At 41.7% G+C, this 14209-nt stretch overlaps 1 protein-coding gene and 1 non-coding gene across 2 annotated transcripts in view; both read right to left on the minus strand.

Moving 5' to 3' along the window:
• Positions 1-2578: 2578 nt before the first annotated feature.
• HSPA9 (heat shock protein family A (Hsp70) member 9) overlaps positions 2579-14209 on the minus strand; it is a 30237-nt gene continuing 18606 nt past the window's right edge. The window contains exons 10-17 of the mRNA XM_006169910.3: positions 11678-11894; positions 7895-8118; positions 6582-6686; positions 5705-5822; positions 5197-5291; positions 4624-4716; positions 4268-4408; positions 2579-3984 (exon numbers count right to left, since the gene is read on the minus strand). Of these exons, the coding sequence (XP_006169972.1) occupies positions 3907-3984; positions 4268-4408; positions 4624-4716; positions 5197-5291; positions 5705-5822; positions 6582-6686; positions 7895-8118; positions 11678-11894 (1071 nt within the window). The 3' untranslated portion in view covers positions 2579-3906. The remainder of the gene's footprint in view (positions 3985-4267; positions 4409-4623; positions 4717-5196; positions 5292-5704; positions 5823-6581; positions 6687-7894; positions 8119-11677; positions 11895-14209) is intronic.
• Positions 10833-10909, minus strand: LOC114006417 (small nucleolar RNA SNORD63). The gene has a single exon (XR_003548131.1). It is a non-coding gene; the product is annotated as a small nucleolar RNA SNORD63 (small nucleolar RNA).

The raw sequence follows: 14209 nt of genomic DNA on the forward strand, positions 1-14209 counted from the left end.
CTTTTTTTTAAAGAATTATCTTGGGACCAATAGGTGGCGTGTGGCGTGGTGGTGAAGGTGCTGGACATTCCCACATGGTCAGCCTCGGTTCAGGTCCCAGAACGGATGGATTACCTTCTCAGTTTCCCCTCTCTCTCTGGTCCAATTAAATAAATGAGTAAATAAATGAATTCTCTTAAAAAAAAAAAAATCTTATTGGGGCCGGCAGGGGGTGTGGTGGTTCAGGGTGCTGGACTCCCATATGTTTGACTGCAGTTTGAGTCCCGGACCTGGCAGCTCACTTTCTCTCTCTCACTGTCCCTCTCTGGTGAAATTATATTCTTTTTAAAGAATTCTTTATACAAATTTATTTTAAGATAGTTAAATAAAATAATTCTTTTAAAAAAAGGAATTATTTAACTTTATTAATTTGACCAGAGAGGGAGAGACAAAGTGAGAAAGCTGCCAGGTCTGGGACTTGAAGCACAGTCAGCCATGTGGGAATCCAGCACCCTGAACCAAGCTACCTGCCAGCCCCCACTTTTTATTTTAAAGGTATTTTTTTGGTCATAGGGCCCAAGTGCTTACTGCAGTAAGGGAGTTAAAGGGAGTTGGAGAGGTGCAAAATGAGAACGGTCTCTGGGGGATGACCACACCACAATCCTTCCTCCTCCATTCTCCCCTTAGCATTTTGGGTGCAGATGCACGTGTGTGCGCGTGCGCACACCCACACAGAGGATAACTGGTGTTTTCAAACTGCTGGGTCTGGCACTTAAACTGTGCAGTCAGCCATTTGGGATTCAGCCAGCCCCTGACTGACCCATTTTATAGCTTTTCTCAGAGCAGATTTGAACATTTCAGAAAGTGGGACCAGCAATTGGTGTAATGGCTACATCACTGGACTCCCATGTAGTAGACTGTGGTTGGAGTCTCTAACCTGGTGGCTTAAACTCATGCCAGGCACATGTGCATGTGTGCCCAGGATCCCGAGAAGAGAATGGAGAAGGAATTGAAGTGTGGCCATTCCCCCTAGGGTGATTTCTCACTTTCTGCCTGTCTGGGGAACGCATGTGCTCTACAGCAAAAAGTTTTCAAAAAAAAATTTTTTTTCAGAAAGTTGAGGGAAAAAACTACCATGTGGAAAAATAGCATAAATTTATTTAAAGATTAGAGTAGGACCAGTCCTGTAATGTAGCAGAAAAGCACTGTGCACAGAAAGGTGGCTCTCACATAGATTTCCTGGCTTCAGAAATGGGGCCAGCAAGAGGTAAAGTGGTTATGGCACTGGACTCCCATATGGCTGACTGTGGTTTTAGTACTGGATCCAGTGGCTTGAAACTCTTATTAGGTGTGTTTGCATGTGTTCGTGTCCAAAATCTCAAGAACAAAGGGATTGTGGCATGGCTACTCCCCCAGGGTGGGAGTGATTTCTCCCCCCCCCCCGAAGTAAGTACTACTGGTCAAATTAAAATAAAGTTAAATAAAAGAATTCTTCAAAAAAAAAAAAAATCAAACCACTCAGATCTTTGGACAATGAGAAATTTGACAGTATGTGCTAGGCATTGTTCTACATGTTGGGAAATAGCAATAAGCAAGTGTCTAACTTCGTGGAGCTTGTTTTACTGGGAAGGATGGACAAATTAACCGTTAAATAAAGCAAATAATTTTCTGCCATTTGTTATCAGTGTGACAGGGCTATAGTATATGAGATAGCTCACTAAACATTTCTGAGTATGGCTATGGGAGTGTGTGCAGAAGAGAGAAACTGGAGTAAAATACTCTGTCCAATGTGAGTGGGCATCACTCAGTTCAGGGTTCACATATAAGGCAGAATTCTCTGCTTGTCTGAACTAAGACATCCTGCAGTTTCCTACCCCTGGACTGGACCTTAACCCAGTGTTCCTGGTGACTAGACTCTTTATCACCAGCTTTTCTGCATCTCCAGTTTGCAGCAGATTGTGGGACTTCTCAAAGTAAATCTTATTCTATTTTAACGGTTCTATTTCTCTGGTGAATTGAAATGCACGTAAGGCCATCAGCTTTACTAGCTAACTGAAATAACTGCCTTCACTTTTAACTCATGGAGCAGCTTAAGACAATAGTCATGTGTACCTTACCTGGCAGGTTTTTTCCTTAACAGAATCCAAATTTTGTTTAGTAGATACTTAGCTTTTGTCCCTATTCTCAAGGATGAGTATTTGTTTGGATGTGTTTCAGACAGGATCTTTCTGTGTATATTCTGCTAGGAATTAAACCCAGGTTTTCCATGTGTCCCTTCACCTGCCAAGCTGCGGTGTTCAGTGTGACCTACTGTAGCTGTGCCTCTCAGATCCATCTTGATGTAAATAAACCAGCAGCTCTCAATTGGGACACTCAGGAAACCCTAGAGGGATTTTTAAGTTATCAGAATGCTTTGAGAAACAGTACAGGCATTTAGAGAGTGAGGACCAAGAAAAAATGCTAAATCTTTCAACCACAAAACAATCCTTCATAATGAAGAATTATATCCCACAGTGTTCCCATTAAATGTTTATGTGGTCAAAAAGTTGAACCTAGAATTTATTTTTCATATGAATCTCAATAACCTTTTACACAAGTGTCAATCGACAGATTTTCTAGGAATGTAATTGTTGTCCAAAGACTTTCTTCACATTAGAGTATTATTTTGAAAATAACTCAATTTCACTTCCGAATATTAAAAATATATAAAAAGGCATTATGTCTGATGATCAAAGTCCTTCCTGACAGACTCCTTTAAGACATGACAGTAATCCATGACACATGAGAAATCTGTAGGAGACTTGGGAGGTAAGAAAACTCTCAATACTTAATGACATTGTGTAACAACTGAAACTCAATTAGAGAATTCAGAACCCAATACACAAAGATGGAAGAGAAAAAATAGGAACAGAATTTGGGTTCTTGTTGTTTTTGGCCTACAAAAAGATACATTTTAAAAAATATAAGTCAATTCTGGGTGGATTTTTTTTCTACTTAGAGCTGATGGCAGTCTGAACAGATTCATTTTCATGCTAGGTAGAGATCTAGACTTTGAAGACTCCAAATCTGTTTCTGGTGGGGGACCCCTTATAATTAGACTTGCCTAGGCTAACATTACTTATTACTTCCAAATCTTGAATTTCCCTGTATTTTTTTTTTTTTACCAGGGTTAGAAATTCCAGTTATTTGTTCCTTGGAAGATCCCACAAGTCGGAGTCATATATGTCATTCTTAAAGTTAAACCACAGGGTAGGGCCTCAACTCTCAAAAATGAGATTAAGATATTTTTCATATTTATTTTTTAAAAAAGTCCAGAATGGATCAAAAAGAACAATCAGGATGTATGTGCAAGGTATAGGCCAGAAGGTAACTAGAAAAGTACACCTTAGGAAAGTTAAGGAGCCTCTTTACTACCTTGTTTTAAACACTGTACCTAACATAAATAGCTAGCTTAATTTTCCACTGATCCAGCTTCCACCTATAACCATGGCACAGCTGGTTTGCCTTGCAAGGCCTCAGCGGAAGGAACCCATGTCTAACAGGCCAGTATAGCAGTAGGTAATTAACTAGAAGGATCACATCCCCCATACAGTCTCATGGCTATTTTGTGTGTGAGAAGGTTTCACCCCTTGAAAATATGGCCACTTCAGCGCAAAGCAATGTTAATGATCAATAATCATCCATACCCTCGTTTTACATGCAACTGAATAATGACAGGCTGGGGACAGATCATTGTGAGCCTTGTACTGTTTGGAATCACTGCCCATTAAATGATCATTAGCTGCTGATAACTACATTTACATATTAAGGAAATTACATATAGAATACTGCAAAAACACAGTAAAAAGATGAAGTCGGCCCATTTTTGCTCAGGAAGTTCCTTCACTCCCAAGCTTCATACTATGTTGTCCAAATTTACAGATACTATTACTGTTTTTCTTCCTTTTGATCTTCCTTTTGTTCCCCAGTACCAGAACTTCCAGAGCCTTCTCGCTCAGATGCCATCTGTTAAGAAAAAATTTGAAAGCCATGATTTAATGTTAGGGCATGATGAACTCCAAAACAAAGGAGTCACATACCCCTAATCCTTCTACACTATTGGTGGTTTTGGTGATTCTTTATACTCCTGCCTCTATCCCCCAAGTTAAGGTGGCAGGAAAGGTTATTTCTAATTCCAACACCCACTCTCAATTCCATAAATAATTATGGAGGGAGCCACCAGTGACAGTAATCTAAAGTAGTAACATCAAGATCAAGTTAGGACCAAAACATCTTTTAGCCCCTTTACCTTTTTGTATGCCATTTCAAAGAGCTTCAGTGATGCCTGCTGAAGGGAGGATGCCGCCTGCCTTATGTTTTCCCCTGTTTCACTGTCTTTTCGAGCCAGGAGCTCCCTCATTTTGGAAATCTCTTCTTTCAGCTTGTTGCACTTAAAAAAACCACAAATAAAACCTTACTTTTCCAAGTTCTTTTGTCCCACTACATGCACCAGTAATATTGAGGGGGAAAAAAAAATAAACAAAAAGAAAAACCCAACTCCCCCAAACTGCCCCAAACAAGATCAAAAGAAAAAATAAACTTCACGGACACTGGTGAATGCCTCCCACTTCTCAAGTTATTTAAGAAAATAAAAAACCCTCTAACCTCATCTGCAGGCAATTGGTCCTTGAATTCTTCCATCTTGGTTTCAGTGTCATGAATGATTCCTTCAGCCATATTAACTGCTTCAACTCGTTCCTTAGAAAAATTAAAAGTTTAATGGAGACTTCCTGATTGACAAGTTAATAAAATGTCCATATGAGCAATACAATCTGGCTACATAAATTATAGAACAAAAATAGAGCTGGGTTCTATAATACAAGAGTTCTAATAAAAGACTAAAAAAGATAAAAGACCGACACTATATACATAAATTATAAGCAAAGGTGAAATATTAGGGGCAAAATAAAAATGTAAGATCAATGAAATGTCCCAATTCCCACTGTTAAACCTTAGACTTTACTAACGCGAGAAAGCATAATATGGGGCCAGCACGTGGCATAGTGGTTAAAGTGCTGGACTCCCAAATGACTGATCATGGTTTGATCCCCAGACCTGGTGGCTTTCTCACTTTCTCTGGTCAAATTAAAACTGAATAAAGTTCGATAAAATAATTCTTAAAAACAAACAAAATGAAATACATACTCTTCCTCCCCCCCCAAAGTGTAATGTAATCACCTTCTTTCGCCGGTCTTCTTCGGCATACTTCTCTGCATTTTTAACCATATTTTCAATATCATCTTTGCTTAATCCACCAGAAGACTGTATTACAACTGTAGTATAAAAGAAGGTATCTCATTAATTCCCAGGCAGTATTACGTGCTGGTTTGTTCTCTATCACATTAAGTATTCCACTTTATAGATTTAAGTTATTAAAAAAAAAAGAGTAACCCTTATTGTCCTATAAGAAGCAAAAGGAAATCAAGGGTCTGAAATATACAGACACCAACTAACCTGCCTATCAAATCTTCATTAATTCAGAGGCTCTGAGGCTTGCCTTTTTTTCTTCTTTTTTGAATAAATACTAAACTTTTAAAATTAAATCTGGTAACTAAGGAGAAAAGAGTGAAGAGGGCTTATCCATTATATTCTCCCAAGGGTTGTAGCAAATGACACTCAAAATAACACGGGCCCATTTCCCAACAGAGGTCCCTCTTCTCACTCGAACAAATAAACAAGGACTTACTCTGCTGCTCACGTCCTGTGCCCTTATCCTTAGCAGAAACATGTACAATCCCATTGGCATCAATGTCAAATGTAACTTCAATCTGAGGAACTCCACGAGGGGCTGGGGGAATTCCAATCTAAAATAAATGATCAGATGTCTAGAATAAACTTTTCTCTTTAAAAGGTTCAGGCTATTAATAAGTCTATACAGTCTTGGTGAACCAACAAGTGACTTTGTTCCTGATAGGCACAAGTGATACCTGCACTTAATAAACAAAAACACAAGTGGTATAGTGGTTAAGGCTGCTGGATTCCACATGTTCAACTGCATGATTCAAGTTCTAGACTGAGCAGCTTAAGAAACATGCCAGAGGGAACCAGCAATGGCATGGTAGTTAAGGTGCTGGATACTCCCATATGGCTGACCACGGTTCGAGTCCTGGACCTGGTGGCTTGCTTTCTCACTTTCCCTCTATGTGTCTCTTGCTGGTCAAATTAAAATAAATGAATAAATAATTCTTAAAAAACAAACCAAAAAAACATGCCAGAAGCATGTGCTTGTGTGCCTGAGATTCCAAAAGGAGGAAAGAGATGGAGGAGGGACTGTGCTTGACCATTCCCATAAGGGGACACTTTCTTTTCCTTGCCCTGTCTGTTGTGCACATGCACCCTCTAGCAAAAACAAAACAAAACAAAACCAAAAACAATCAAACAAACAAACAAAAAACAAAGAACAACGACAACAACACACACACACACCCTGAGGCCATAGGTATCTGACCCTAGAATCAGTCCATGTTAAGTCAGAAGTTTATATGATTTTAAGGACTGGAACACATTGCCTATCTTTACAGGAAAGAGACAGGAACAAAATATTTAGGATTCATAGTACCTACCAAAGTAAACTGTCCAAGAAGTTTGTTGTCACCAGCCATCTCTCTCTCACCCTGACACACTTTAATCTCCACTTGAGTCTGTCCATCGGCAGCAGTAGAAAACACCTAGAAGAGTAAGAAAACTTCCTTGGTTACTTTTATATAGAAGGACAAAGAAGGAATTCACATACCACTGTTAGAAGGGTCCTAACGTCTTCTCAGGGAATAGGAGAACTAGTATAGCAAAAAGACCCACCCTAGCTATTGATTAAGTAATGCACCGTACCAAGTTGCAGCATTAGTACAGAAAGCTTCAAGATAAGGAGCTAAAATAGTGAAACATTCTGGAGAAATAGATCAAAGACATGTAGGGACAGTACATGTACTCAGCAGAAGTCACCACACCCTCCTCAGTGTGGTATGTTGACAAATATATCACTGTGCAAATACAGCAATAGTCATAGTTTTTCAGAGTAGCAGCAGGGAAAGAGATCTAAGTACTTTTCACAGGGTCTTGCTGTACTTGATCCTCCTGCCCTCTCCTCCCTATTAGGATTACAGATGTGTGTGACCATGACCAGTGTGTTCAGACAGGCATGGGAACCAAACCTGGACCTCCCATGCAACCTGTACCCACCCAAGTAGTGGTGCTATCAATGTGCCACAACAGCTGAACCAAACATAACTCTTAATCCAAGACCAAGCCAAATCCAAATAGCCCTGCTTGCCATCAGTACTCTCACTATTCACCTATCAGCCAAGTATATTCCCTTAATCTTGGTCAGGCTGTTCTTTTCGCTGCTTTTGAAAACAGAAGACAACAGGGAATTCAGCCCCAAACATTAGGATTTCTTTTAACTGTTAATCTTGTGAAGGAGAGACTATTGATGCCTGCTGTACAATCACCACTGCTATTGATAGATGACTGTAAGATCTTTCCAAGAACAGAAAAAAGAACAAACAGTGACATTCTCATCACCCACAGCCAACTAGCCTAGACTGCAGAAAAAAATTGCGAAATTCTCTAGGAAAAGCTTATAGGGCCCAGCTAATTGGCATGGTGGCTGCTGCATTCCACATGGCCAACAGCATGGTGTGAATCCCAAACCTAGAGGCCTGAAAAAGACAACAGATGCATGTGCGTGCATGCTCCAAACCCCAAGAGAACAGAGAAGGGATTGTGATATGGCCATTTTCCCTAGGGATAGCCACCCCATCTCCAGCCAGCTCACATGCCTGTAGCAAATTTTAAAAAAGGCTTACAGAAGTAGCTGCAATCACATCCTTCACAGAAACGAATACCCTGTGACAAGATACAGAGGGATGGCACTTACCTGACTTTTCTTGGTTGGAATAGTGGTGTTTCTGTTGATAAGTTTGGTAAAGACACCTCCAAGAGTCTCAATACCCAAAGACAGGGGAGTGACATCCAGGATCAATACATCTGTGACATCACCAGCCAACACACCTCCCTGAATGGCAGCACCAATGGCTACAGCCTCATCAGGATTGACAGCTTTACTTGGGGCTCTGCCAAAAAGATCCTGCACAGCTGAACCTGAACATTAAGGAGAAATAATCTGTCACCCAACACTCAGAGCAACTGCTTGAGAATAGGAGAGTGCACATGTATGTTTAATGATCTAGTTAAATCACAAGATAAAGAAGGGGACTAAATGGAGCCAGCAGATGGCATACTGGTTACATATCGCTAGATTCCCACACGGCAGACTGTGGTTTGAGTCCTGGACCTGGTGACTTGAAACTCACACTGGGCCCATGTGAGATGTGCCCAAAATCCTGAGAGGGGAACGGAGAAGGGATTGTGGCATGGCCACCCCCCCTCAGGGGGTGATTTCTCACTTTCCCTCTGTTTGTCTCTCTGGTCAGCACTCACACCCTAAGGCAAAAATTTACTTTTATTTTTTTTTTAAGAGATTTCTTCTGCTACAGGGTGTGTGTGCTGGAAAGAGAAAAACAGAGAATTCACCCCCAGGGGGAATGGCCATGCCACAATCCCTTCTCTTCCATTTCCCTCTCAGGATTCTGGGCATGCATGCACATACATCCGGTGAGTTTTAAGTTCTGGGTCTGGGACTCAAATTGCAGTCAACTACATGGGAGTTCAGCAACATAATCACTATGCCATCTGCTGATCCCAGGCAATAACTTCTTTTTTCCCTTAAAAAAAAAGGGGGGGTGGTGGGACTAAGCTGGTTGACTTTTATTATCTAGTCTTCCACACTACACGCAACATATCATTTGAAACAGGGCACAGAGCCATGTGACTTAGAAACTTTGTACCCCAATTCCTTGTCTACATTATCAAAAGATTAATTTTAAGGAAGCCAGTGGGACCAGTAGATGGCATGATGGTTACATCACTGGATTCCCAAATGGTTGATTGCGGTTTGAGTCCCAGATCCAGTGGCTTAAAACTCACACCGGCGCGTGTGCATGTGAGAAGGGATTGGGGCGAGAAGGGACTGCGGAGTGGCCATCCTCTCTGGGGTGTGATTTCTTGTTTTCTGTCTCTCTCTCTCTCTGGTGACTACATGCACACAATAGCAAAAACTTCTCTACAAAAATAAATAAAGAGGAATCCATAGGATTGCTAATGTGAGGCATTCTTCCCTCCTGTTTATTTTTTCTAAAAACTAGTTTTTGAATAGTGGCCAGGCTAGTTTGTTAACATAAATATTTCCTCCTGGCTAGACTTTTCACCCAACCCTAAATTCTTCCTGTGTGTATTTCCCTAAACATACTTCAAAAGAAAAATTAGGGGGACCAGCAGTTCTGTGTCTTCCTGGTGAGGGCACACACCCTATAGCAAAAACCTCTCCAAAAAAAGAAAAGAAAAATTAGGGGGACCAGCAGTTCTGTGTCTTCCTGGTGAGGGCACACACCCTATAGCAAAAACCTCTCCAAAAAAAGAAAAGAAAAATTAGGGGGACCAGCAGTTCTGTGTCTTCCTGGTGAGGGCACACACCCTATAGCAAAAACCTCTCCAAAAAAAGAAAAGAAAAATTAGGGGGACCAGCAGTTCTGTGTCTTCCTGGTGAGGGCACACACCCTATAGCAAAAACCTCTCCAAAAAAAGAAAAGAAAAATTAGGGGGACCAGCAGTTCTGTGTCTTCCTGGTGAGGGCACACACCCTATAGCAAAAACCTCTCCAAAAAAAGAAAAGAAAAATTAGGGGGACCAGCAGTTCTGTGTCTTCCTGGTGAGGGCACACACCCTATAGCAAAAACCTCTCCAAAAAAAGAAAAGAAAAATTAGGGGGACCAGCAGTTCTGTGTCTTCCTGGTGAGGGCACACACCCTATAGCAAAAACCTCTCCAAAAAAAGAAAAGAAAAATTAGGGGGACCAGCAGTTCTGTGTCTTCCTGGTGAGGGCACACACCCTATAGCAAAAACCTCTCCAAAAAAAGAAAAGAAAAATTAGGGGGACCAGCAGTTCTGTGTCTTCCTGGTGAGGGCACACACCCTATAGCAAAAACCTCTCCAAAAAAAGAAAAGAAAAATTAGGGGGACCAGCAGTTCTGTGTCTTCCTGGTGAGGGCACACACCCTATAGCAAAAACCTCTCCAAAAAAAGAAAAGAAAAATTAGGGGGACCAGCAGTTCTGTGTCTTCCTGGTGAGGGCACACACCCTATAGCAAAAACCTCTCCAAAAAAAGAAAAGAAAAATTAGGGGGACCAGCAGTTCTGTGTCTTCCTGGTGAGGGCACACACCCTATAGCAAAAACCTCTCCAAAAAAAGAAAAGAAAAATTAGGGGGACCAGCAGTTCTGTGTCTTCCTGGTGAGGGCACACACCCTATAGCAAAAACCTCTCCAAAAAAAGAAAAGAAAAATTAGGGGGACCAGCAGTTCTGTGTCTTCCTGGTGAGGGCACACACCCTATAGCAAAAACCTCTCCAAAAAAAGAAAAGAAAAATTAGGGGGACCAGCAGTTCTGTGTCTTCCTGGTGAGGGCACACACCCTATAGCAAAAACCTCTCCAAAAAAAGAAAAGAAAAATTAGGGGGACCAGCAGTTCTGTGTCTTCCTGGTGAGGGCACACACCCTATAGCAAAAACCTCTCCAAAAAAAGAAAAGAAAAATTAGGGGGACCAGCAGTTCTGTGTCTTCCTGGTGAGGGCACACACCCTATAGCAAAAACCTCTCCAAAAAAAGAAAAGAAAAATTAGGGAAATTACAAGGTAACGAACTCAGGCCCAAGATAGTTCTATTCAGATTACCAGGGAGGAACTGTACTTTCAACAGGTCTGTGCTCAGTCATTAAGTCTTCTACACATCTGTGCTTTTCAGAATGATGTGTTGATGAATAAAATGCATCATTGCACAAATCTTTGTTGAAGAAACATTAAAGGTAAAAACCTCCCAGGCATTGGGGCTGGCAGGTGGCGTAGTGGTTAAGGTGCTGGACTCCCACATGGCAGACTGCAGCTTTGAGTCCCAGACCTGGCAGCTTGCTTTCTCACTTTCCCTTTCTGTCTGTCTCTGGTCAAATTAAAAAAAATAATAATAGGGACCAACAGTTAGCATAATGGCTATGTTGCTCGACTCCCATGTAGTCGACTGTGGTTCGAGTCCCAGACCCGGTGGCTTAAACTCACACCGGACGCGCGTTGTGTGCGTGCCCAAGATCCCCATAGGAGAATGGAAGAGAAGGGATTGCAGCATGACCTTCCCCTCCTGGGGGGCGATTTCTCGCTTTCTGTCTCTTTGTCTGTCTGGCAAGCGCACGCATCCTATAGCAAAAAACTCTCCCCCAAAAAGAAAAACAAACCTCCCAGTCACTAGACTGAAAAAACACATGCCCAACAGCCAAAGATTTTAGCTGTGAATTTGAACTTAAGTTTGTTCCTAAAAATTCCACAAAACTGACTGACTTTTAAGATCTATCTTGCTACCCCCTCCAAAAGATATTCTGCACCTAACAATTCCCCTCTGCTACACTTTAACTCTTTATTGAGGATACAATCTTATCCTTTCAGATTACCCTGGCAGAATGGGCCACATTTCAGGTCCATACACAACATAAGCTACCTGTCCCAAGAATACATTATGTGCTTGCCCCCTCTTCTTTCCACAAGAATAATTCCATGGACCCATTACCTTAGGCATCCTAGTCATGCCACCAACAAGAATCACTTCTCCTATGTCACTCTTGCTGACTTCTGCATCTTGCATAGCTTTCTGGCATGGAGCAATAGTCCTCCTGATTAGGTCAGTGACAATCCCCTCAAACTGAGCCCGAGTCAGCTTCATATTCAAATGTTTGGGTCCAGAAGCATCCATTGTAAGATAAGGCAAATTTATGTCGGTCTGCAAAGTAAATGTTTAATTTTTTGTCATTAGAGAGACCAATGGTGGTTAAGTTTCTTCATTATTTCGATTAAAATAAGACTGAATCTCATGACAGAAGACCTTAATAGCCACAGGGTCAGACCTAGTTTAATTTACAGCTACTAATAATACTAACTCTTTAAAATTCGATTTCTTTTTCCCTCAGAGACAAACACTATAGAATCCATTTTAATTACCAACAATGAAGAGTGGGGTAGGAAAGTAGGAAAAAACTATTTGGGAGATTAACTGGATTAACTGTTCTGCCACTGCACATTTCTATGGGTCATACTACTGTTTCTTTCACTTTTTTTTTAATCTTAAAAAAAAAAAAAAAAAAAAGAAATCATGATACAGCATGTGTGTATGCAGATGCCTGAGAGAAACTGAAATGAACAACCTTCATAGGGTCTGGTCACATCACTATTCTCTTCCTTCAGTTGCCCCACCCATGTGGTCTTGGGCAGTAGCACACATGCCAGCATGTTTCAGGCTGACTGGACCAGAGATTTGAATCATAGTCACCCTTGTGGGAGGTGACTTCCCTTGAGTAGTTCATTGCTATGCCAAAGAACTGGCCCCACTTTTATTTCTTTCTTAGAAGAGACAGACAGAGAAGCACCCGTAAGGATCTAAAACTAGCCCTCACTAGAAGTGGAATTTTAATTTTCTATAGGTGGATACCATATTTACACAGTTCTACACGATAAAAGCTAATGGTCGGGGCCCACATGTGGCATGGTGGTTAAGGTGCTGGACTCCGACATGGCCAACCACAGTTTGAATTCTGGACCTGGAGGGCTTGCTTTCTCACTTTCCCTTTCTTTCTCTTTCTCTGGAAACAAAAGTTGGGGGGGATGGGGACCAGCAGGTGGCATGGTGGTTAAGGCACTAGACGCTCCCACATGGTCAACCACAGTTTGAGTCCCGGATCTGGTGGCTTGCTTTCTCACTTTCTTGTCTTGCTCTGTGTCTCTCTCTGGTCAAATTAAAATAAATGAATGAATTAAAAAAAAAAAATGTTGGGGATAGGACAAGCAGATGGTGGTATGGTTATGTCACTGGACTCTCACGTAGTCAACTGTGGTTCAAGTCCTGGACAGAGACTTAAAACTCATGCTGAGCACATGCCCCAAATCCCGAGGAGAATGGAGAAGAAAATGCCATGTGGCCATCCCCCCCCCCCGAGGTGATTTCTCACTTTCTATCTGCTGAGCATATGCGCTGTTAACAAAAACCTCTCATAAATAAAGAAAGGAAGAAAGAAAGAAAGTTAAAAAGTTGAGACAGCAGGTGGTGTAATGATTACATTACTGGACTTCTATGTAGTTCACTGCAGTTCATGTCCTGGACCCAGTGGCTTAAAACTCAACACTTGGGGGACCAGCAGTTAATGTAATGGCTATGTCGCTGGCCTCCCATGTAGTCAACTGCGGTTCTGAGTCCCAAACCTGGTGGCTTAAACTCACACCAGGCGCGTGTGCATGCATACCTCAGATCCCGAGAAGAGAATGGAGAAGGGATTGCGGTGTGGCCATCCCCCCTGGGGGGTGATTTCTCGCTTTCTGTCTCTCTGGCTAGCGCACATGCCCTATAGCAAAAACCTCTCCAAAAAAAGAAAAAAACCAACACTTAGCATGTGGCCATCCCCTTTGGGGGGGGTGAATTCTCATTTTCTGTTTATCTCCGTCTCTCCAGTGAGCGCATATGCCCTACAGCAAAAATCTCTCAAATAAAATAAAATAAAGTAGTCCGAGAAATTCCAAATCTCATACTCTCAGCCCTCTATTATGTACTGTAGTGCCTACCTCCTTCTTGAATCTAACCACCTCTCAGTCGTACTCCGGTCTAAGTAGCTACTCTCATACTAGACTAGCTGGTTACAGCTAATGTCTTCCCACATGCATTCAGACTACCCTCTGCCAAAAATTTTCTATTCCATCCTAGCCAGAGAGCTTTTCATAAATCAAAACCTGATCATTTTATCTCCTACTTAACTCCTCTGAGATTTGTTCCACTTAGGATAGACACCAAATCTGAAATATACAGCCTTATTTTTTATGCTTATCAATTCTCTCACATTTGAATTCAGTCACTCTGGCCTTTTCTTTTATGCCCTAGTGCCTTATACATGAACAGACTTCCTAAAGTTCATGGAGGGCTGGCCCTGGGCCCCGGGGTTAAGGGAGCCAGATCCCATGGGGCTGACCACGTGGTCCAGATCCCAGTCCCAACGGCTTGAAAAACATATTAGGCATTTGTGGACATGTGCCCCAAATCCCTACAGGACAGAG

This window comes from Tupaia chinensis, unplaced genomic scaffold (genome assembly GCF_000334495.1).
Source record: "Tupaia chinensis unplaced genomic scaffold, TupChi_1.0 Scaffold147608_1, whole genome shotgun sequence".
In the NCBI taxonomy this organism is placed as follows: Eukaryota; Metazoa; Chordata; class Mammalia; order Scandentia; family Tupaiidae; genus Tupaia; species Tupaia belangeri.